Source organism: Phacochoerus africanus, chromosome 4 (genome assembly GCF_016906955.1).
Source record: "Phacochoerus africanus isolate WHEZ1 chromosome 4, ROS_Pafr_v1, whole genome shotgun sequence".
NCBI classification, from domain to species: Eukaryota; Metazoa; Chordata; class Mammalia; order Artiodactyla; family Suidae; genus Phacochoerus; species Phacochoerus africanus.
In genome coordinates this window covers 83141271-83167839 of record NC_062547.1, presented here as the reverse complement: position 1 = coordinate 83167839, position 26569 = coordinate 83141271, and the positions used below count along the sequence as shown (strand labels likewise).

At 39.2% G+C, this 26569-nt stretch overlaps 1 protein-coding gene across 4 annotated transcripts in view; it reads right to left on the bottom strand.

The window, feature by feature from the left end:
• Positions 1-26569, bottom strand: part of ARHGEF28 (Rho guanine nucleotide exchange factor 28) — a 340195-nt gene that overhangs the window by 6275 nt on the left and 307351 nt on the right. For all 4 annotated transcript variants that reach the window (XM_047778093.1, XM_047778094.1, XM_047778095.1 and 1 more), the window contains one exon: positions 24916-25204. In XM_047778093.1, coding sequence (XP_047634049.1) covers positions 24916-25204 — 289 coding nt within the window. The remainder of the gene's footprint in view (positions 1-24915; positions 25205-26569) is intronic.

Here is a 26569-nt window from a genome sequence, read left to right as displayed (position 1 = left end):
GCATGCATGCACACGTGTGGTGCGCATGTGTAAATTTGTAATGTAAGAAGGCAAACATATTTTAAATTGTGACTGTTAGAGCTGGACTTTATTTTCTGACCAGTAATTAACCTATTTGGAATAACCTATGTTGGTTATGTAGGTAATGCTGATAAGAAACACACCAATGAGGGAGTTCCCGTCGTGGCGCAGTGGTTAACGACTCCGACTAGGAACCATGAGGTTGCAGGTTCAATCCTGCCCTTGCTCAGTGGGTTAACGATCCGGCGTTGCCGTGAGCTGTGGTGTAGGTTGCAGATGCGGCTTGGATCCCAAGTTGCTGTGGCTCTGGCGTAGGCCAGTGGCTACAGCTCCGATTAGACCCCTAGCTTGGGAACCTCCCCTATGCCGCGGGAGCGGCGCAAGAAATGGCAAAAAAAGACCAAAAAAAAAAAGAAACACACCAATGAAAGTAATTGATAGAATGCAGATACAATTATGTGAACATAAGATGCGTGATGATATATCAATTCTCTCTGATGTCTGAACTTTGATTTGCTCTCACACTCTTTCTCTCCAGAAAGGGGCCCGTATTACTGAGCCAGGACCTTCACGTCAGCAAGCCCCATATGAGGATGAGGCAAGGTCACCTTCCCGACTTTGAGGTGCATTTCAAAGCATGTTTATCTAAACATGGTATTAATACGTAGTCATGATAAAAAATACAGTAGTCAAGTTAATGAAACTCTGGGTTCATCGAGTCTCTTTATCAATATATTCCTCAGAACTTTAATAGGCTCACCTGTATTCTAAAGCTCTACAAGGAAAAATTGTATCGTCATGCCCCAAACTTGGGGAGATTTTTCTCACAGTGTGCTTTGCTGTGTTATGTTCTATGTAACCTACTTTGGGGACTAGTGCATGAGAGAATTATACACCTGTTATATAGACTAATAAAGAGACACAAATGACAAAGGCCAGAATAAATCAGAAGTAGGAAGCTGGAAACAGGTGAGGTTTTCCAAATTCAGAAACTCTTAACCCTGGATATAATGTCTATTAAGTGGACTCAGACAATCATCATCAATGGCTGCTAAAATTATTAGGAGGAAAAGGTAGTGGGGAGCTTTATAATGGATGGATCAAGTTGAAAACATCTGAACCCATCTTAATAGCACAAAAAGAGAAGCCAGCATGGCAAGCCTCCAGATGTGATGCAATAGGACTATACAGCATACATAAGAAACAGACAGTCCTATCTACAAAGATTTTTTCCATGTCAAAAAATAATGTCTCTATCTAGTCAAACATCAAATATCTATTCCAAACTACCAGTTTACAGGATATATAGGGACAGAAGACTATGCTCAATGACACCCTAGGATGCAATCGGCAAAATCCAGAATGTATAACATTTTTGGAAGAAAAATAGTGTCTTTTTCCAAAAACATCTCTTCAGTAGATAAACAACCCAGTCTTTTCAACAATTTGTAAGATTTTTTAAAGGTAAGGGACTTTAAAGAGTCTTTTGTGAGATATACAAATTAAATGAGATATATGAATTTATTGGATCCCAATTCACACGAACCAAAGGGGGAATGAGACAATCAGAGAAATTCAAGCACTCAGAGTATGATTTTAAGCAAAAATTGTTATTTTTAAAAAGATGTAACAGTGATACTAAGGTCATGTTTTTAAAAGAGAGAGGATTCATAGCTTTTGGAAAAAGATACCAAAGAATTTTTGGATGAAATGATAGGATGTCCTGGATTTGCTTTAAGATAACTTAATGTGAGGGGGCAGAGAAAAGGTCACCGATGACCAGGATTGGCTGTGTGTTGATAATTATTAATTCATTAAATGACTCTCTCTAGTTTTGTATAAATCCAATGAATTTTTTTCAGATCCACAGTCTTCCATATACCTGGAGTATAAAATTATAAAGGGTTCTCTGTTATTCCAGTAGCATAGCTTCTACATACCTGATATAAACAGAACACTGTAGCAATAAATTAGACATCTCTTCTGGATGTGGAATGTGTTTAGATCAATTTTAATGCAACTGTATGACAAGTCATTGGCAAGTGCTGTGCATGGATTTGTATCTATTCAGAAAGATACACAATTTCTGCAGCCTACTCTATAAAATAGATGAGGTTCATTTGAGTTTATAGATCCTCATAAAAATGATACAGATTCAGGTACGGTCCTCACTCTTGCCTAGGAAATTTAACATCTCCTAAGTGAAATACAATTCAGAAAAGATCTCATTTTATATCCTGGATCCATTTGCCCATGGCAATGAATTGATTGGGTTCTTTTGGAATGTGGATTCCTATTCTTTAGAGTTTACTTAAAACTAAAAAGTAAGATTTTTAAGAAATAGGAACTAAAAGTAGTCCAACAATACCAAAGTAAATTTCAGTTCCTAATAATAGTAGGTGTCACTATATGTTGTCAAATGAATGAATCAACTAGTAAATACCTTATTTAAAAATTCTTTCTACTCTAATTAGAATCACTACTTGGGAATTTTTATGTTTAGAAAGTACTTTAAAGTTTCATTTATTCTAATCCTTGTCTTCTCAGTAGGAATTGAGCTGAAAACATTGTCAAGATAGAATTGCATGATAGGGCTTCTCTCTTTAAGCCACTAACATTATTTGACCTTGAGTCAAACATTCAATTCAATCTTTATGCAAATCCACAATGGTAGGTACACTATGGAATATGAAAAGAAGAGGGTAAAACAAACACAGAGACAAATATAACTTGAAAACAGAACACAGAGTTCCCTAGTGGCCTCGTGGTTGAGGACTCGGCTTTGTCACTCCTGTAGTGCAGGTTTGATCCCTGGCCTGGGAACTTTATGCCACGGGTGCATCCAAAAATAAAGAAAAAAAAGAAAAGAAAAGAAAAGAAAACAGAACACACTCAGGAACACAAGAAACCGAAGAAAACATCCAAAACCCACAATTAACTTCTCTAAAGATCTATTTTAAAGATATTTCAGCAACCAGATTCCATAAAACTTATAGAAACAAAAGAGAACAAGGAAAAATCTCTTAGAAATTAAAACTATGCTAGTTGAATTAAAAAAAAAAACAAATCAATGGAATAGCAGGACATTAAGGACAAGAAAATCTCCCAGACAGTAGGGTGAAAAATGAAGAAATGGAAATAAAAGGAAAAAAACAGAACAGAAAAATCAGAGAAACCAAGAGGTGCAATTTATAACTGGAACCAGTTCCAGTAAGATAAAACTGAAGAGAAGCAATTTTTTAAAAGAAGAAAATATCACAGAATCGAAGGAAATGCATTTCTAGATTGAAGAAGCCTAATGAATAACTAGTAAAAATGATTTTAACAAAAGACCACACTGAGGCTTATTATAAAAGACATCCAAGAAGGAATCAAAAAAGAATGCTAGAGGCTTCCAAAAAACAAGAACAGGTCACAAAGGATTAGGAATCAGATCTTGGTTAAGTGGAAGAATCAAATCCTTCAGAATTGAGAAGGAAAATAATTTTGATCTAGAATTCTAAGCCTAGATTTATTACAAAAACCAAGTGTAAAAGTAGGAAAAATAAATAAGTGAAAAAGATATTTCAACAAATTTGAAAAAAATTGCTTTCATTTTACCTTTTCTTAGAAAAGTTTAGAGATACGTCCCATCAAATAAAGGAATGTGCCATAAAAGAATGAGATTGGGGACACAGGATCCAACATTGGAGAGATGGGAAGAGGTGTCTCAGGTGACAGCTATATTGCAGGCCTGCAGAGTAACAAGCGCATATTAGAGCAAGAGCACAGATGATTCTGAAAGGGAAATTTCTGGCAAAGAATATCAAGGGGATAGCTTTTGGAAATGTGTTGGGTGCATGTAAAATAATGCCAACTGGTTACTGAGAGAAGAATAGGAACTTTGGAGGAAAACGCAGAAGGTGAGCAAATGAAAAAATAAGGCAGATGGTTCAAGCTCCGTAAGATAGAAGAAGAGCCTAGCCAATAACATTATTTTTAGCAGTTTCCGTTCGAACAGTTGATTTTTCCCCACCTCGAAGGAGGTCAGCTCTCAGCAAAGGTCCCTCTGTAATCTTAAAGTGTCTACATGTAACAATAAATATGACTTCTCTGAAAATTACTTCTCAAAGTTCAAAATACATTGAGCTGATCCAAAAAGAATTAATGTATCTGTAGAATTAAGATTAGACACTTTTGAAATTCCAATATCTGCTGTTAGAAAAATCTTATGAACAGGAGCTTCAGAGAAGAGGAAACCTAAAAAGCTACTGAATATTTTAAAAGGCACGAAATCTCACTGGTAATTAGGGAAGTACAGATCGAAAGAATGTTTCCTATTCATATCCATGATATCAGCAAAAATTTAGAAGCCTAACCATGACTAAGTGTTGGGGAGAATCTGGAGAAAGTGGAACACTCGTATATTGCTGGTGAGAGTTAACATGATACAGTTTTGGAGAGAAACCAGGAAAACCCAGTGAAACAGAAGACATCCCTACTATTTCATAATCTAAATAATCTCTAATGTTCATAATCTAAATAAACTCTATTCATGTGCACCAAAAGACATGCATAAAGGGATGTTTATTGAGAATCATTTGTAAGAGAAAAAAATTAGAAACATCCGACTTGCTCATTAGGTAAGGTAATACATATGCTGGTGTTTATTCACATAACAGAATAGTATACAGCACTTTAAAACTATTTGTGGAGTTCCCTGGTGGCCTAGTGGATAAGGATTCGGCATTATCACTGCTGTGGCCAGAGTACGATCCCAGGCCTGGGAACTTCTGCATGCCATGGGCAAGGCCTAAATAAATAAATAAATAAAATTAACTATCTGTGCTACACATCTGATATGCATCTTGAATGAAAAAAGTTGCAAAAGATATACATTTGCACACATATATGGAGGAAGCAAGGGAGGGAAGAGCAGGCTATTTTATACTATCATGACATATATGTAAGCAATGTATCATTTTTGTCTTTCACTACATATATATGTATCCATAAACAATTAACAATACATAATATGCTTTGTTTTGTTAAAAAGAAAACAAAAATATGACATATGGTTTATGGATACATCTATGTGTTTATGGTATAAAAACATACTGTGGAAATGAAATACACCAATTATAGGACATTGGTTAACTGTGAATAGGAAAAAAAAGATAAGGGAAGGGGATTTCATTCTAACATTTCTTTTTAAAAAAGGCAAAGAGATATCAGAAGCAAATATAGTGTAAGGTTAACGTTTGTTAAATGCATGCCTGATACCTATTTTCTATACTTTTCTGTAAGTTTGAAATTTTCATAATTAAAACTTTTATGTTAAAAATGCATTAAAGAAGTTCCCATTTCAGCTCAGTGGTTAATGAACCTGACTAGCATCCATGAGGTTGTGGGTTCGATGCCTGGCCTCCCTCAGCAGGTTAAGGATCCGGAGTTGCCCTGAGCTATGGTATAGGTTGCAGATGTGGCTTGGATGTGGCATTACCATGGCTGTGGTTTAGGCCAGCAGCTATAGCTCCGATTCAACCCCTAGCCTGGGAACCTCCATATGCTGTAGGGGAGGGGGGGTGCAGACCTAAAAAAAAGAAAAAAAGACACACACAAAAAAAGGCATTAAAATACACAGCAACCAATTGCAATATGAGGTCTTTATGTGCATCCTGAGTCGAAGAAACCAAACTGGAAAAAGGACACACAATGCATTTGTAAACAACTGGAAATTTAAACTTATGGCTGGAACTTACAGCCGGTCATGTTTCATCTAAATTCCTGTCCACCCCGCCCAACAACCACACACATCCTGTACTGTACTGAAACAAATTCTAAAAATCATCTATAAACATTTACTGAGATACAGCGTTTCAGAATATAATTCTAAAAGATACGGCTCTCTTTTTAAAACTATTATGAAATTTTTGATCATTTTTTTTCCCATGTGGTTGTTTGGTGGGGTAGACAGGAATTTAGATGAAACATGACCGGCCATAAGTTCCTGATTGCTATACTTGTCTGCATAATTGCATACATGTTTGAAATTGTCCATACATTCAAGCAGGCAAGAAATATGTCCAGCTCAAATTTTAAATCAAAAGAAATTAAGATGTTCCAACCTCAGAGTCCCTGTTAAGAAGCAGAGGGAGCTTTTTAAGATTGTGTTGAATTGAATGACATGTAGGTCTCCAGCTACAAGGACAGGGCAGCATTTTTGGGTCCCTGAATTCCTCTCAAGGACATAGAGACCAGGGACTTACAAGTACCATGGCAAGAAAACCAGAAACTGCCTGCTGCATGACCCTACCTACAAGGAAAGAGTTATGCCTCTCATTTTGCTGCAAGAAGAACTGAATTCACTTCTCCGCCAGGTGGATAATGCAGGAAATCAACTCAGGAATTTTAATGCTGCATTTACTTCTTTCTGGTTCAGTAGAGGGAAAAGCAGCTGCTAAAATTCTTAAGCATTCAAGATGCAGTGTTTTTCTTTAAATCAGAAGAAGGCAAGCAATCTGATCAAAAACACCCAAGCTAATTAGTTCTACCTACTTCTTAATAATTAGGTTATCACCATTTTTTTAAATGGCACCCAATTCTTTAACAGTATACAGATGAGTGTATTCTCTTGATCAACTACAAAATTATGAGATATCAAAGAACTTAAATGTCTTTTTCTGTTCTGAGAAATTGGTATTTACAGTTTTCGGAGCAACATTTTTCTTTATAAAAATGAGAAACGGTTCATAATTTTTGTTTGAAATAACGTTTGCTAAGAAACCAAACTCTGAAATAGCTTTTCCACCTGCAGCCTTCATCTTATGTCATTCAAAAATGATTATAATTTTTAAAAGTACAGCATAATGTATTGAAAATGTTTTGTTCAAACATAGATTTTCATTCTCTTGGCATCCTTTTCATATTTGTGTTTGCTCTCAGAGTAAAGATTACCATATTACACTTCTGGAAATGAAACATTTTCAGAAATTGGACCATTAGAAAAATAGGCCGTTTACAGAACAGAGGCAAAATTAGGACTTTATCAAAACAGCAATCAAAAAGAACTTACAAGATAAACTGCTTCACTCCTTGGAGCCATCTCTTCCTATAGGAGATGATTTTAAATTTTCTTCTGCATACATATGCCATATGGAGCTACTCTAGTTGTTAATATTTGTGCTTCCTGACATGTGACCTGTGAACACTGGAGCTTAAAGAAAGCTAATTTCCCTTTAATTAGTTAGCAGGTGACACAAATTGCTGTTTGTACTATATCTTTCTTTTTCAGACCTCTTCCTTCTGTAAACAACTCTTAAGCAGGAGTCATAGCATTATCATATAATTTAACTTCTCTTTAGTGGAATCAGTCACCAAGAGTAAAGAGCAAGGAGCCTCAGCTCCTTAGTGACCAGTGGCCCCAATCCCTTCCAGACCAGCGAGGACCACTAAGCCCCCTGCCTTCTGAAAGCCTATTACCTTATAGAATAGGAAGATGCAGACACAGGAAACTACAAAAAAAAAAGGCAGGCTATCCTGCCCAATGGCTAATGAACACTGTCCACAGGTGGACATCACTTCAGAGATCTTCCAAAGAGAGAGCTTCCAGATGTAGTGGCCAGGGGCAGGCTTCAGAGCAAAGACAGAACCAGAGTTGAGCCTGGTTGACCAGAATGTCAACAGAAAGAGGTAGCCTTGTGCAGAGGCACCCAGGTAGAGTTCACCACTATCGCAAAAGGGAGAAAATGTGAGATGCTTTAAGAAAAGAGAGTTGTCGAGTCTGGTGGAAATATGAGTATGTGCAGATAAGTCAAAGGGGGTTGGGGTGTGTTGGAAGGGCAGATTGTGGAGGGTTTTGAAAAGCAGCGTTGAGAGTTTTAACTTTAGGAGGTAAGCCTGGGAGCTACTGGTGATGAGGTCCCGTGTCCATCTACATACTTGGCTTCACCTGAACTTGTGGGTCCAGGGGAGGGTCAGAAGGGAACCTGGAATGAGCCCACATTTAGCCAAGCAAAATTCTATCTCTCTGATGACAAGGCATTACTTCTTCTTTTTTTTTTTTTTTTCAGTTAGTAGAGGGTGCATCAGAATGAAAACTGGTTTGAGTCCTTGTCCATTCATTCTTCAGGCAACACTGAGTGCCTCGTATGTGCTCTGCACTGGGCTGGACCAGGGAAACAGCTGAACAAGACCTTGTCTCAGGATCCAGAAAGTTTACAGTCCATACAGTCACTTCAAAAAGTGTTCCAGCTTCTTTAAAGTTAAATAGGCACCCCTTCTAGGAGGAATTCTACTCCTAGGTATATATCCAAGAAAAATGAAAACGTAATTTACAAAAAGCCTTGTACAAGAATGTTTATAGCAGCTTTATTCATAAGAGCCAAAAACTAGAAATAAGCCAGGTGTCCATCCACAGAAGACTGGGTAAGGAACTGTGGCAAATTCATCCATGCAAGACTCCTCAGGAATAAAAGGGAACCAAGTGCAGGTTTATACGAGAGCATGGATGCATCTCAAAAACAGTATGTTAAGTGAAAAAACCTGGACACAGAAAGGTACATAGTATCTGATTCCATTCCATCTAGAATAAGCAAAATTAACCTGTGGTTGATGGAAAGCAGATGAGTGGTTGCTTCTGGGAGTGAGGGTTGCTTGGTGAGAGGTAGAAGGGAGCTTTCTTTTCTTTTTTTTCTTTTTTTTTTTTTTTTTTGCCTTTTCTAGGGCCGCTCCCACAGCATATGGAGGTTCCCAGGCTAAGGGTCTAATTGGAGCTGTAGCCGCCAGCCTACACCAGAGCCACAGCAATGCAGGATCCAAGCCACGTCTGCAACCTACACCACAGCTTACGGCAACGCCTGATCCTTAATCCACTGAGCAAGGCCAGGGACCGAACCTGCAACCTCATGGTTCCTAGTTGGATTCGTTAACCACTGCGCCACGATGGGAACTCCCCTAGAATCGAGCTTTCTAGGGTGACAGGAGTATTCTAGGTCTTAACATTCTTTCCACAAAAATGACTCAATAATAGAGTTAATATCTGAGCATTCAACGTATATAAATATCTCGAACTATATAAAGCAACTTAGGGTCCAGAGGAAAATAAGTGACAAAATATGGTGGAAAGTCATACAAGGATCTAGTGGATACTACAGAGTCACAAGGAGAGTCCTAACCCAGAGTGAGAGGGTCCAGATAGGCATTTGGAAGAAAGTGACCCCAGAGCTGGGTCTTAAAGGTAAGAGTTTTACCAGGTTGGGAATAAAGGGTAGAGAAGAGAATATCCCTGAGAGAGGAATAGGTGTATAAATGGGGCAAGGGGCCTGGTCTTTTCACATGCAACTTAAAGAACTTGCCAGGGCTGGACCACCGGGAGAGACAGGACAGAGCAGCATGAGATGGGGCTGAGACATGAGAGGTCAGATCACGTCTCCAGGCCCAAGTATATAACCTCCTGTGCCTCATCAGCAAGGACTAGCTTCAGCACATGGTGCATTTAAATAAGCCCAAGAAAGGTGACCCCCAAAAGCCTCAAGACAATTGGACATGAAGCCTTGTCCACAGGCCCAAATGCTGGCCTGGGGCTAAAAAAAAAAAAAAAAAGCTCTTTCTTAAATGCATTGTGCTAGATTTGGTTTTCAAAAGATATCCCATGTGATAAATCATGTCGGGATATGTCATCTGGGATTTCAACTGAAAAAAAAAATCTATCGGAAGTGTGTGCCACTTACAAGGAGTTTATTTCAACACCCACTTATATCAGTGATTTCCTCCTAGAGTATTTTAAAGAATAGCAGTCCTGCAACATTCTGGGCTGGAGAAGAGGATGCTGTGGTTAAAACGGTTTGGGAAATGCCACTTGTGGCGATTCACAGTACACATGAGCACAATGAAAGTTCTGAAGAAGTTGTGTAGTCGCCAAACCACCATTTCCCAATATCATCTGATTATGGGAACTTTCTGTCATGTACTGAGAAACCATTTTTAAGAAGAGTCTACTTAGATAATACTCAAATGAGACATAACATGTCCTTCAGGTCCCCAGAGTAACTATTTTGGAAGCAGCCCAGTGGCTCAAGTGACCAAATGCCCTTGCTAATGATTTAATCCTTTCTTTTAACCCAAGGTATAACCAACAGCAACAGGGATGAGACCTGTGTTGACCGAGAGCCACCAAAGTTCTCAGAACTTTACGTTTCATCTTCTAAAAGCTTCATACCACCTACAAAGTAGATACTATTAGAAGTCCAATTTTATAGATGAGGAAACTGAGACACATTGAGTGTACACACTTGTTTACCTTTTCACAGGTGGTAAATGACAGAGCTGGAAAGGGAACCCAGGCATAATTCCCAGGCCTTCTATCTTAACCCCTATGCCAGGCAGCCACCTCCACTGTTTAATATTAATCAAGAGCCTTCCTTCATGCATTCAGATATTCACTCCTTCAAATCCTGCACCTAAAAGCGAAGGACCAATAAATGCACCTCAAGTTCATTACGTGAGAAAAGTCTTGTTTCAGTCTATTTTTGCTAAAACTTGCTGTAGGACATGGGAGAAGGTGGATTCTTTATCTTTTCATTTTTGAATGACAGGGAAATATCACATCAACTACTTTTATCTCATGAATATATGCCTCGTCTAAATCATTCTGGTCAAAAATGATATTGCTAGGCAGGTTTCCATCCTAGTTTTTTTCCTGTGTTAGTGCTAAATCAGTCATTCAATCAAGTCCTGCATGAAACACATTTTCTGAAAATTTCCTGAACCCTACATCCTCAAAATTAGCCAATGGTCTAAAAAAACTGAAAACAATCATCTCTAAAAAAAAAAATTCATCTATGTATATATCTATATCTATATATCTGAAGAGGAAATATTTTAATTTACTGGCAGCAGCCTTTGCAAAAAGCTTCTACGTTCTTATCATGAGCAATGATAACTTCTTTGAGTAGGATCAGTTTAATGCGCTTTTCCTCAGTATGTTGCTTCCAGCCTCATACATTAAGATTTAGGCTTTTCCCCCACCTCCATTAATAAGGTAATCAACTCATACACAGCTCAGAGCAGAGAGAGATCACAAAAAGCAAAAGCAGTATCTGATTTTTCATGGTCTCAGGCTGCTTTTTTTTTTTTTTTTTTTAATATTTGCAGGTGATTGAGTGGTACCCTAAAAGGTGGCTGAACTTGCCCTCCCTGTGGTAGTACTGCTGCATTCTCGTCAAGAGGGATGGGCCTCCAGTCTATGGTCCCATGGACACATCAGTGTATGAGTGCACTTTCTCACCCTGGAGCCCGAATGCAAAAGCAGGCCCTCATTACTATGTGCTGACTAACACGCCAGCCTCTTTTGGCCCAAACCTTCATTACGTTTTCTCCTTCCAAGCTATGTGCCAGGGAAAAGTACTTGCATATGCAAAACTTTGTGGGTATATTTTAGAGCTCCTGCCAAACAGAAGCATCAAGTATCTAAAAATACAGGATGAGCTCTACTTTGTGTATCTTCTATCATGCCAATCTGGATAAATTAACAAGTAATTAAAGATAGGATAACTTCTTCAGGTAGGAATAAATTCATCAAGAGTCAGAAGTTGAACCTACTCATTGGAAGTAACACGGTTTGAAAACCTTTAATTTCTTAAGAGAAGGTTCAATTTTCATCAGATGGACTATACATTAAGCTTCCATATTCTTGTTATAAGAACATCCCCCAAACAGAACCATATGGAAATGAGTAAAGAAAACACAATCTACTTCTCTCCAAGAGTTTAGGCTTATGTAATTTGAAGAATATTTAACGGCTCCATATTTACTATGCTAAAATAAGAACAAAAATCCAGCATAGCTAAACAGTTAACTTCAAGAATGTATCTGAAATGACAAGGATATAAGCCTAAGATGCTAAACATACAGAGTCCAGAAGCTTTTGGTAAAGCCAAGTGTGAAGTCTCTCTCTCCTTGACTTCTAATATCTCACCATCCCATCTTCTGCCATCTGCCTCTAGCAAATGTCAGTGTATTCCCAGGATGGAAATGTGCTTTCTTTCTGAGTTATTCCTACAAAGGCTCCCCAAAATATGGCTACTGCAATTGAGCACAATTACCCTGAAATCAGGGGAAATAACCCAAACCATAGTCTCTTTTCAGTAACCCAGAAGAAACAAGAATCCCTCCCATCCGAATGACTGGTGTCTAAACTGAATGAGACACACTCAGGCTCCTATACTGACAGCCCCCACCATCTTTGAGAAATAGGAATTTCAAAACTCAGAATCTACAAGAAAGTACTGAGGCTTCTGAGGACATGTTAGAAAAGAGAGCGTTCAAACCACCTCCCGATGTGAGGTTTTGCATGGGGAGGTCTCTGAGCACGCAATTCCAATTTTTTATTGCTGGCGGATTTATGAGACTCTTAGAGCACAAGGCCCTTATTGCAGCGTTACAACATTCTGTGTGATTAATTGATTGCATATCTCTGCACAAGGTGCCAAGATCACTAGTAGGAAGCAAGTCATTAAATAAAATTAAAACTCTGCCAATGTTTCGATTGTAAATGTTTCTTCCAAAGCCTTACAACAGTACCAGTCCTTTTACAAAATGACCTCAATTTACCTGAGAAGTAGAGTCTCCTGCTTTTCTGGCAGATGATCCAAATAGTCTATATTTAATCCAAACATTGAGCATGGTAGGTTTTAGGAAGAAAAAGCTGTAGTGTAATGAAACTTGCACAAAGAGAGCTATGGAGAAGAGCTGACATTGAAGATAATTAAATCGTGCACAGTCTCACTGTGAAATTGTTCAGTGGAAGGACCACCGTCCCATCCTGCATAACTGGTGGGAACCTTTGTAAGGCTACGTTTCTCCTTAGGTAAACCTCCAAACCAAGCACTAACATTTCAAATTAAATTGAATTAATATCTCATCTATAAAGAGAATGGATACCCTGGCCCCTTATCCAAAGAAACTCTACAGTGATTTATCATGGCAAATTAACATCTCCACTGATCACAACTCAGGCTCCGGTGTATTTATTATCTGGCTCGAAGTCTGAGCAGAACGACAGGACAGGACTTGGTCCCCTCAGCCAGCTGTTTCTGGGAACTGGCCAGCTGTGAACATATAGGTGCCTTTCAGTCAGCCTGTCTGGGCTAATGCGAAGGGATCTATTTCTTAAGATGGCACCACATTTAATCTTAAGATTGCTATAATAAATACCTGATCTTTCAGGCAATATTTTGAGGCTGACAAGTAGAAGATGGTGCCAGGGAAATTGGTTCACATTCTAGGAGTGTCCTTCACTAAACGAATTCTAATTGTTTTGCCTGGAGGGGATAAGCTAGGTGGGTTAAATAGGATTTAGCAGAAGAAAACGGGTTTAAGAAAGTGTTTCATTGATGTTGAGCTAGCTGCCCATGTTTAATTTACTGGTTTTCAAGCTACTATATGGTTAAAAAAGAAATACCTCAGTGAACAGACATATAGACTAATTGTTACTGAATGAACAATCAAGTGCTAAACTGTTGATGTGCCATTTTCCTAACGTGACAATGATGGATTCATTTCTGCCTGTTTAGAATCAATTAAAGCATTTTATGGAGAATATGTTTAAACTTTTTGAGTTTTTGTTTGCTACCCATGGCCATGTGGGGCTCTCTGTACAGTGTTCTAAAGGGAAAAATTACTCATATAAAAAGATGCTCTCAGAGTTCCCGTCGTGGCACAGCAGAAACGAATCCGACTAGGAACCATGAGGTTGAGGGTTCAATTCCTGGCCTCGCTTAGTCGGTTAAGGATCCGGCGTTGCCGTGAGCTGTGGTTTAGGTTGTAGATGCGGTTCGGATCTGGCATTGCTGTGGCTGTGGTGTAGGTTGGCAGCTACAGCTCTGATTAGACCCTTAGCCTGGGAACCTCCATATGCTGTGGGTGCAGCCCTCAAAAAAAAAAAAAAAAAATGTTCTCTAGAGTTGAACAAAGAGTACCTATACCAAATTGGTCAAGAGGACTGTACATCAAGAAACAAATTTATTTCAGGAGTTCCCATCGTGGCGCAGCGGTTAACGAATCCAACTAGGAACCATGAGGTTGCGGGTTCGGTCCCTGCCCTTGCTCAGTGGGTTAACGATCCGGCGTTGCCGTGAGCTGTGGTGCGGGTTGCAGACGCGGCTCGGATCCCGCATTGCTGTGGCTCTGGCGTAGGCCGGTGGCTGCAGCTCCGATTCGACCCCTAGCCTGGGAACCTCCATGTGCCGCGGGAGCAGCCCAAAGAAATAGCAAAAAGACAAAAAAAAAAAAAAAGAAAAGAAAAGAAACAAATTTATTTCAGTATTAATGAAGAAGAGAAAATCATTGGCAATTGTTGAAGTCTGCTGCCTGGACTCGAGGAAGGTATTCAAGGCAAGCAGTCTTACAGTTAGCCTAACATTTTAACAAGTCCACCTCACATTCACCCATTTTACAAAAGCTTTTGATCCAGTTGGCTGGCTTGAGGCATCTGTCTAGCCCACCTGTATGGACCACCACCACACCCCGCACGTCTGATGCTTTCCTCAAAACCTCTCAATGCCTCGGTAGACACAAGCTGTGTGGCTCAAGCTCAGAGTGGCTTTCATTTCTGATAATGAGTGTGGACCTTGACTCCTTTATGTATGTCATAAATATTCATCCGATGTTCATTATATGCCAAACACTGAGCTTGGGGCCTGTGACGGAGCAATTAATCCAGGAGATACATCGAGTTCCCCACTCCCTTGAAGCTTATTCTACAGTGGGGCAGGCAGATGTGACATAAATTATTACACATGTAATTAATTCGAAGTATGAGAAGGTCTAATAAGAGGTGCTTCCTGGTGATGTTGGGCCTTGATTTTTATCCATTTTTCCAAGACTAATGAGGACAAATCAGTTCAGGATACCTGAACTCAAAAAGAGATAAAGGTCACAAGCCAGAACACAATTTTTAAATTTAAGGTGAGAAATGGTTCAAACCAAAATACTCCTGTTGGGTTTTCTCAACATTCTTTTCAGTAGGAAAACCTATTCAGGGAACTCAAGTATCACTGGACGTTTTCCAGGGGTTATAATGCAATGTATGGATACAATGCAGTCATGCTTGATATAACGCAACCAATGAGGGCTGGATGTTCTTTGGATATGGATACGGATATTCTACATCCCGAATTGAGATGTTCAGTCTTACGGCCAGAATATTGCTTACATTTGATTTGAAAACATGGTTGACTGATATAACTTCTTCCTCTACAGAGAAGAAGAGAGAAAGGACAATGCTGTGTTTTCGGGAATTCTTCCCCAGGACAGTTCGGGTGCTATACCAACAAACACCTCCACCTGGACCAACATGGAAAAGTAGTTATCCCTTCATGTGCTAATATATTTCTAATTCTAAGTAAAAAATTCCCCAATGTATTTATTTATTTATTTATTTATTGTCTTTTTAGGGCCACACCTACAGCATATGGAAGTTCCCAGGCTAGGGGTCGAAACGGAGCTGCAGCTGCCCGCCTATGCCACAGCCACAGCAGTGCCAGATCCGAGCTGCATCTGTGACCTACACCACAGCTCAGTGCAGCACCAGATCCTTAACCCACTGAGTGAGGCCAGGGATCAAATCCATATCCTCATAGATACTGGTTGGCTTTGTTACCGCTGAACCATGAAGGGAACGCCCCAATGTACCTTTTTTCATCGTATTTTAAACTACTGACTTCCTACTGGCATTTAGGAGATGCTTTTCATTTTGACCAGGCTACTTCTGAATCACAATTACGATGAATTCTTTCCACCAGGTAGGGATGAAGCTGAAGTTCATGTTCCCAGAACACGATAGGCATGTTTTTCTTAAGTTCTGCTAACACATCCTTCCCTAGATGAGCAAGTAAGGCTTAGGAATCACACAGCAGCCAGAAGCCTGAGTTAGCCTTTGAAGTGAGGTTCTCCAGCACGTCAGATTGGCAGTGCAGGAAAAGATCACAGGATGGCTTTTTGGAAGCACCTAAGGAGAGTATTGTTTAAACAAATCTGCAGGCCCAGCCAAGTCCTCCCAAATCAGAGTCGCTGAACAGAAGAATCCATATACTTGCACAGCCTTTTCCCCAAAACCCTGACGCAGAGCCAGTTATAGTAACCATGGTTCCAGCAGCCAACCCCACCTAGGGCATCTCCCTTCTCGTTAGCCCACTAGGTAGAGGGTGGCCCTCCAAAAAGTGCCATAGGACCTGGGGAGCGGGAGCTGTAGCTGGGGGGGGGGAGTTTTTCTGGGCTTTAAGCCACTGGCCTTAACTTCATCCAATACACTCAATTCCATTTTTCTAAATTTATCTTTCCACAGAGAGTGAATGAATAAAAAGTGAAAAAGAAAAGTTGCCTGATTTGAAAACCAAAGACAATAACCACCATCTCCCAAGATTGTTGTAAGGAGCAAATGAGACCATGAATTCAAATGTGCTTTTCAATGGCATGAAGTGTCCTAAAATATTACATTATGAATTCACTCAAAGGTGAATTAAATGGGATGAAATTTCCAAACCAGGAGGACTACAACCTCCTCAATTGAAGTGAAGAAGAAAAAATAAGTTAGACCCTCTGTTTTTACAAATAAGGTTTTATTGGAACACAACTAATCGTATTCTTAATGTATCATCTGCAGCTACCATGGCAGAGTTGACTATATGCCTGAAAATACTAAAATGTTCACTAGGTGGTCTTTGAGGAGAAGTCTGCCATCCACCAAACCAAATGGTCACATTCCTCTTAGGCAATCATAAAATATCAGTCCTTTGCTGAACACCCCAAATTTTAAGCAAGCCCTGAAAATGGAATCTTCACAGTTGGATGGACGTAGGAGGGAGGGGGCGGCAGTCTCCAGATTCTGATTTGCAGGACTTGCCAGTTTGTCAGTTTTGGATCATTGTCCCAGGAGTCACTGAGACTGACAGGAGCAGACCTTATCCTTCAGGTATTTTTGGTACATAAACAGTTACAAACTTCCTTTCTAAACTCAACCCTTAATCACTTTGAGAACAAAACCCACACTGTGCTAGGAGGTCAAATATGTAACACAGGGGTGACGTGTGTGTGTGTGTGTGTGTGTGTATACATGCATATATACATATATACACATACATATATATACATACACACGTATATATGTCTGTGTTACACAGGGGTGACACGTGTGTGTGTATACATGCATATATACATATACACACACACACACATATGTTACATACACTCCTAGCACAGTGTGGGTTTTGTTCCATATTTTAAGCTAAGGATGAGCAAGGTCAGGCCTAACCTCTGGAATCCTTTATACTGAGTAGACTCCTACTTCAGCAGCTTGTTCAAACCAAATTGGAACTTATGTGAGGATGAATAGGCAGCCACATGGCTGGCTGGCTGCCTCTGCATCCACCCACCTGCTGGTTTTCCTCTCCTGCTGTGTGCTGGGCTCTATTTGCTAGGGCGGCATGGCCCTGGCCCAGTTGGCTCATGCAGCCGATTGGCCCCCGGAGGACTATGCAATCAGGAAGTTGGCATCAGCACTCGCAGCTCACCAGGCTCTACAAGCAAATGGCACATTTCCCTTCCTGGTACCAAATCTGCAAAAGGTGAAATCAACCATCTATACTTGTCAGTGAGAAAGATTAAAATTAAGTCTTTGAGCCCAGTTATTTATACTCTTGTCATAACGTATTATGCAAGAAGTATTATGATGTCCTTTAAAATCTTAACCAAAATAATAGCCAAGATTCTAGATGAAAAGAGAAGGAGTTAATGATGTCTCCATTTTGACTTCTGCAAAGTTCCACAGACATATGTGGGGTATGATGTGATGTCATCATGACTATTCTCAACATTCCAGCTTTGGTTTTATCTAAGCAATCCCAAATAAACACATCTAATGTCTGTCCCAGCCACAGAAGAAGTTCAAAATCCCCAAAGCTCTTTAATCAAGGTTTAGGTTTGAAAAAAAAAAATGGCCTAATGAAGCTACAGACAATATTTTCTGCCCTAATTTCTGTGTCGACACAGGCTTGATAAGAGACACCTATATCCACAAATACAAAGACTATATTTATCACAATTTTACTGTTATACATTTTTTAAACAAAGTTTAGTTCACCTTCCTAACCAAGTTTTTTTAAAAAACCCTCACACTGTAGTTTAATTACAATTCAATTTTGGTACATTAAAACAAACAAACAAACAAAAAAAACCTAAAGTTTCATGGCACCTAAGAATAGCAATGAGAAAGAAAAATAATCATTTTATCCTGTGTTAAAGACTGAATTATGCCTCCACACCACCAAATTCATATATTTAGTCCTAACCCCCATTACCTCAAAAGGTATTTGAAGATAGAGCCTTCAAAGGATCATTAAGTGAGGTCATTAAGATGGCCCTAATCCAATAGGGCCGATGTCCTTTGAGCAGATGAAATTAGGACATGCATGGGTTTGCAGAGGAAAGACCACGTGAAGACACGGAAAGGACAAGCCTCTATAAGCCAAGAAGGGAGGATTTGGAAAAATCCACCCTGCCGATATCTTGATCTTGGACTTCTGGTCTCCAGAACTGTGAGGAAATAAATTTCTGTTGCTTAAGCCACCGAGTCTGTGGTGCTTTATTACGGCAGGCCTAGGGAATGACTACATCCACCTTTTCAAATATTCCTTTGTCACTGAAGTTCATAGTCTCTAATGCCAGTTTCAGGTTTATGAGAGATTGCCCATAGGTCTTTGGCAAAGCTTCCTTCCACACAGATTACACAAATAAGGTGGCTATTCAGAATTGTGGAATATTTTTAAAACATTAGAAATTGTCATATAAAGACTATTACTTAAATACTAACTATAGCATAGCTTTTTACTTGGGAATTTTCTATTATTTTCCCATATATAAAAAAACATGTCACTAAAAGTTTAACACAGCTACCTATACTTTTAAAAGAAACATTGCCAAGATGAAATATTCTGAATACAATGTTCTGAATTTTGAAAATATCTTGATGGGCACCAAATTCTAACATGTAGTAAAGGGAAATGCTCTTTTGGATTTTACTATTATTATTATTATTGTTGTTGTTGTTGTTATTATTTGGCCTCACTCATGGCCTGTGGAATTTTCGGTACCACAGTTGTGACCTTGCCATAGCAGCAGCAATACTGGGTCCTTAACTCACTGCACCACAAGGGAAATTTTGAAATACACTTTTGGAATCCAAACTTAATAAAATTATTCTTTTTCCAACATCAACTATGTGACTAATATATGAAATTTGGTTCTTGATTTGAATTTTATCATATACGTTATGGCAAAATGATGATATTTTAATAATACTGAGGAGGAACTTTTTACATAATGTGCAAATATTGAAGTATAGATAAAAACATAACTGAAAAAGGATACTAAAAAGATTTCAGTTTAATTATTTTACCATAAAGTATTTTCTCTGTTGATTAATAAAAAAGGCAATCTACAGATTCAATGTAATCCCTATCAAATTCCCAAGACATTCTTCACAGAACCAAAACAGAACATTTTAAAATTTGTATGGGAACACAAGAGACCCTAAATAGCCAAAGCAATATTGAAAAAGAAAAATGAAAAGGAGAAATCAAGCTTCCTGACTTTAGACAATACTACAAAGGTAAAGTCATCCAAAAATATGGTACTGGCACAGAAACAGAAATACAAACCAATGGAATAGGATAGAAAGCCCAGCTATATAACCCAAGTACCTATGGGCAACTAATCTATGACAAAGGAGGATAGAACATACAGTGGAAGAAAGATAGTCTCTTCAATAAATGTTGCTGGGAAAACTGGAAAACTACATGGAAAAGAATGAAAGTAGAATACTGTCTAATACCATATACAAAAAAACCTCAAAACTCTAAATGATTAAAGACTTAAATATAAGGCCAGACACTATAAAACTCCTAGAGGAAAACACAGGCAGAATGTTCTTTGACATAAATCACAGCAACATCTTGTTTGATCCACCTTCTAGAATAATGACCATAAAGATACAAATAAACCAATGGAAACTAATCAAACTCAAAAACTTTTGCACAGCAAAGGAAACCATTAAAAAAATGAAAAGACAACCCACAGAATGGGAGAAAATCTTTGCCAATGATGCAACAGACAAGGGTCTAATCTCCAAAATATACAAACAACTCATGCAACTCAACAACAAACGAACAACCTAATTGAAAGATGGGCAGAAGACCTTAATAGACATTTCTCCAAAGAAGACATATGGATGGCCAACAGATATATGAAAAAATGCTCGAAATCATTAATTATTAGAGAAATGCAAATCAAAATTACAATGAAGTACCACCTCACACCAGTCAGAATGGCCATCATTAACAAGTCAACAAATAACGAATGCTGGAGAGGGTATGGAGAAAAGGTACCCTCCTCCACTGTTGGTGGGAATGTAAATTGGTACAACCACTATAGAAAACAGTATGGAGATACCTCAGGAAACTAAATACAGAGCTACCATATGACCTGGCAATTCCACCACTGGGCATATAACTGGACAAAACTTTCACTGAAAAAGATACATGTACCCCCCTATGTCCACAGCAGCACTATTCACAATAGTCAAGACATGGGAACAACCTAAACGTCCATCAACAGATGAATGGATAAGAAGATGTGGTAGAGATATACCATGGAATATTACTAGGCCATAAAAAAGACAAACTAATGCCATTTGCATCAACATGGATGGATTTAGAGACACTCATACTAAGTGAAGTAAGTCAGAAAGAAAAAGACAAATACCATTTGATATCACTTATTTGTGGAATCTAAACTATGGACCAGATGATCCTATCTAAAAATAACAAACAAACAAAAAACAGAAACAGATCATGCCCAAAAAGAACAGACTTGGGGTTCCCAAGGGGAAAGAAGAGGGGATGAGATGGATGGGTATTTGGGGTTTTTTTGGATATAAACTATTATATTTGGAATGGATGGGCAATGGGATCCCACTGTACAGCACTGGGAAATGTGTGTGATTGGGTCATTTTGTTGTACAACAGAACTTAACAAAACACTGTAAATCAATTATACTTTAATAATAAAAATAAAAATAAAAAAGGCAAATATCATAAACTTATTCAGAGACACTGAATAAATAGTTCTAAAATTCTAAAGCTACGGGAGAAAAAAAAGGCCCAGAAGTAAAGCGGTTTTTGTTGGTTTTGCCTTTAAGAAGATTAATACAGAAAAAGAGTAATATGGTTGAGCATTTCATGGGGCCTATTACACAGCAGTTGTCCTACAAGGACCCCATTCTTAAAAAAAAATATTCAAATTTTCTGTAGTCTTGGCCAGTGTCCCTCAGAGGAGTGCAGATTGAGTTTTTAAACCCACCATCTCTTCCACTATAAATAAAATCAAACACCAATTCGGATTTATGTTCACGCATCAAGAATTTTGTTCATGAGACAACTTCCAAAACTGGAAAGTAAAGTTCTTTATAAAGTATTTCCTCAAAAAATATTTACAGGTAACACAGGGCTATTATTAGCCAACATGAGAGAAACTTATGATCTTTAAGAAAATGTGTCTTCTGGGGTTTAAAAAAAAAAAAAGGGAAGCCACAGGGTATTTATGATATCTGAAGAGCCTCTGAACACATGCAACCACTGGCCACAACAGTCCAAAGGATTCAGAAATATTTTTCAAATGGCAATATAAAAAAAAAGAAGGCGGGGACAAAAACAACAACAACGAAGAATTCACTCTTCATCGTGAACATCCTCCTAGGCATGACAATAGAATTTATTCTAGTTCTACTCCACCTTCTTTTAGAAAAGGACAATTCCAACCAGCATCCTAGAAATTACCAGAGTACAGCGTAATGGTTCAGAGCATGGCCTCCAGAACCAGTCTTTCCAGGTCCATCTCCAGTTTGGCTATTTATTAGCTGTGTGGCCTTGGAGGAGTCACTGAACCTCTCTGTGCCTGTTTCCCTCCCTCAAATGGAGATGATAACAGAACCACCTCAGTGGATGGTTGTGAGTACTAAACGGATTTCCCCAGGTAAACCCGTAGCTCAGTGCCTGAAATTTGCTAGGCGTCATATAACTGGCGGTGGTGGCAGTGGTGATAGAGCAAGTCAATAACCAATTACAACCGGAACACAAAAAGCACAGTAAAATGCCTGGTTTGGCTGGCATGAGCAAACCAAACAAAAATTCCAATCTAGGCCTCAGCCAAGCATGTTCAAGAATTTAATTTACATGCAATTTCTTCCACCAAGCTTACTATTCCCCAAATTCATGTTTCCACTGATCTGATCTGCTCTTATGCACCACTCTACACAAGACCAAACAAAACTTCTTTAAGGAGCTGCAATCAAACCACAGTTCAGTGCACATTTAATAAAAACACCAACCAAGAACATTAGAGGGAAATTTTGTTGTGCAGTGGTCACTGATGACCACTCACCCAAAGATACAGCAGCAAAATGTGAAGGAGGGGCACTGACATGGCCCTGTCCTAGGTTCTAGCACAGGGACTGTCCCCTTCTCCCCCAGCCCAGCCTGGCCCGGGCTCCTCCAGCCTCCTCCGGCTCCTCCTCTCCATCCCATCCCCTCCCCCAGGCCTCTGAGGAGAGCACAGGCAGAGTCTAGCGAAGGCCGCCAATGGCTGATTTTGAGCTCCTTTCCATTCTAAGACCCACGAAAGCTCTGGAGCAGCTAGAACACTTTTTTATTTTTTTAATTTTAGGGCTGAACCCACAACATATGGAGGTTCCCAGGCTAGGGATCTAATCAGAGCTACAGCTGCCGGCCTGCACCACAGCCACAGCAATGCAAGATCGAGCCGAGTCTGCAAACTACACCACAGCTCACAGCAATGCTGGATCCTTAACCCACTGAGCGAGGCCAGGGATTGAACCTGCATCCTCATGGATGCTATTCAGATTCATTTCCGCTAAGCCACACCGAGAACTCCTGCTCAAACAATTTTATCTAGCCCGGACAACCCTCTTAAGAATATATCTCCAATCTTCATTGCCCTTCCCTATCACCTCCTCCCAATCACTGACTTTCTTCTCTCTCCTCCAGAAACTGCTGATGATGCTTAAGTAAACAAACGTGAATAGGGTTTGGTCTTTTTTTTTTTTTTGATTCATTGCAAAACTCCAGTGCTGAAGAGCCTGCGCTGCATTTCTGATCTAATCCTTCCTTGCACACACCAGAATATTCCTGAGAGATGAAGGCCAGAGTAGATTTTTCATTCTTTTGTTCCTGTCCTGGGTGTCTTTGGCCAACACTGGACACAATATCTGAAGCCTAAGTACATCTTCTCAGCATTTCCCTGGGCTACGTTTAATTCCCTACATGTGGAGAGACTGGTTTTGTATATAATCCCTGTTTATTTCCTTAGGACGTTTTCTATCTCCTCCAAGCACGCTGCCAAAAGTTTAAGAGCTTTCTGCTTTAAAGCACAAGTCAACAGAAAAAGATGGGAGATAGAGAAAAAGTGGAAATAGTTCTTTCCAACAAAAGCTGAGTGTGGTTTAACTCAAATGGAGTTTCTGAATTATCCCAAAGCCAGGCTGCAAAACCGCACTGACAATACAGAAAGCACTGCAAAGAACAACTTCATGAAGCCACACAGCACAGCAATATGCACCCAGAGAAGGCGTCTGGCAGTGTGGTCTCTGTAGTACTAGAGCTGCAAGATGATGCATTAAAGGGGTTGCATTTTCTACATTCTGCCCAGTTTCAAATCCCAGTGTGCTCCTCCATTGTCTTTTTCCTTTTTCAAAGCATATTTGAAATGATACTTTAAAGAATTATTTCATTCTCTCCTACCTGCTAATAAGAAATAAGAATGTTACAGCAATAACTAAATAATGTGAAGAATTAGCCATTACAACAAATCAACATAATTTGGATCAGTAATACATCTATTTTCAGGCAGAGTCAGAATGATGACTCTCTAATCTGGAGAAGCTGAACGTGTTCAAACGTCTTCATTGCTGATAAATTATCCTACTGACATACTAAGAATATATACGAAGCAAGGAACAAATCTGTGTCCAGTTCTAAAGATTTCTATGCCACTGCCTGTTTGGCGTCTCTGAAACATGTTGCTGTCAGTGATCTATTTCACATCCATGTGGCCGGCCACTTGTTTATTCTGCTGCATGCCATCTGTTTTTCAGCAGAGAGGTTTCAAGTTCTTCTCATTCCCTACCTCATATCCCACAGAAAACACTTTATAATAAGCATAGATTGAAATCATTTGGATTCATGTGGAGCGGGTAACTCGAGCTGCCTTGCATTTATATTTGGCAAAGGCTTTAATGGGATTAGCAAATTGTGTTATTATGAGGTACTTATGGAGACATAACACCTTTTTCTGCAATGACAAACGATGTTAACAATTTCATTTTGGGTGTGGAGCTGCACTACAGAAGATTTTTACTGACGTTACAGGAAACTGCCCCGAAAGACAATAAGGCCCTACCACGAACTCTGTGCGTTTATTTCTGAGGGTCAACAAGCATGTCTATATCAGAACAGGGTGAGACCAACAGTGAGGAATAAATGCCAAGATCCTGCACTTTTCAGGGAACGTTATCACTTAACCCCCAGTCCTGAGAGCCCTGTCTAGTTCCCTCATCTTGGTGGCATCCTCCAAGCCCTCTGACCATGGTCTAGTTTATCTAGATTCTCACAAGCAAGGGTCCAGATGTCCCCCAAGAAAAGTTTTTGCCACAAACTCCAGCTCATCAGCACCAATTTATTCCCATTCTAGGGCCCACTTTGATTTGCTCTGAAGAAGACAACAAACCCTTCAGAGAAACAGCTTCTTATGGAAATGATAAGGATGATGTTTAAAGTTATTAATTACCATTTTTGCAAGAATCTTTGCTGCTTTGGTGGAGAGGGGGTATCTGATGACAGGGCCCAGCAGCTACCCACGGTTCATGGTTGACATCTGAGGTCCAGGAAACGTCCGTCTTGAGGGCTACTTGATTTCCACAAGTCCTGACCAAATCAGAATGGGATATGTCTGGGGGGTAAGTGGCATCTGATGGAGTCGGCTTGTTGAAAGTGTTAAGTGACATCTGCACTAAAGCCTCATCGATGAAGAATGAATTTTCATGACAGAAATTCTCAGATCGATTAAGTTCCATCACCTGTGTAAGAAAAAAAGAAAAAATACAATACTTTCTCCAGCAATTTGCACAATTTTTATAAAGTATTCCTAATACAATTTAGCAATCAAGATGTCAATAATAAGAGTGGAAAAGAGAAGACTATTACCCTTGACTCCTGCCTCCCATCACCTTTTAATGAGCTAGTACCAAACACTTCAATTCGCAATGCACAGTATATCATAAAAGACACAGAAAACAAGCAAAAAATCAAGAGGCAGCGCTCAGTGCCATTGAAGTGTTTCTAACTTTAAGGCAACAGCCTTTTCGTTTTTGTTAAATAAAAGTTGAAGACATGTACGCATAAGGTATTTTCTATAAATGTAACTGAGCCAACATGAAAGGAAAATCAGATGTAACATAGATCATTTTAGAAGCTTATCAATTTTTTTATTTTTTAAAGTTTTATCAATGTATAATCAATTTATAATGTTGTGATAATTTCTGCTATACAACAAAGTGATTCAGTTATACATGTACACACATCTGTTCTTTTTCAGATTCCTTTCCCACACAGACCATCACAGAATATTGGGTAGAGTTCTCTGTGCTATATAGCAGGTCCCCCTTGGCCAATCATTCCATAAACCACAGTGTGCATATGCCAATCCCAAAGCCCTGTTCATCCCTCCGTCCACAACCTGCCCCCTTTGGAAACTATAAGTTTGTTTTCAAAGTCTGTGAGTTTGTTTCTGTTTGGCAAATAAGTTTGTTTGTATTCTTTATTTAGCTTCCACACATAAGTTATATCATATATTTGTCTTTGTCTGACTAACTTCACTTAGTATGATAATCCATGCTTAGTACGTCCATCCATGTTGCTGCAAATGGGATTATTTCACTCTTTTTTATGGCTGAGTAATATTCCATTGTATATATGTACCACATTTTCTTTATCCATTCCTGTTGATGGACATTTAGGTTGCTACCATGTATTGGCTATTGTAAACAGTGCTGCTATGAGCACTGAGGTGCATGTACCTTTTCAAATCATGGATTTCTCTAGATAAATGTGCAGGAGTGGGATTGCTCGATCATACGGTAGTTCTATATTTAGTTTTTTAAAGGAACCTCCATATTGTTCTTCACAGTGGTTGTACCAATTTACATTCTCACCAACAGTGTAGGAGGGGTCCCTTTTCTCTGCACCTTCTTTGGCATTTATTGTTTATAGACTTTTTGATGATGGTCATTCCTGCTGGTTTAAGTGGTATCTCATAGTAGTTTTGATTTGCATTTCTAAAATAATTAGTGATGCTGAGCATCTTCGCATGTGTTTTCTGGCCATCTGTAAGTCCTCTCTGGAGAAATGTCTGCCCATTTTTTGATTGGATTGTTTTTTGATAC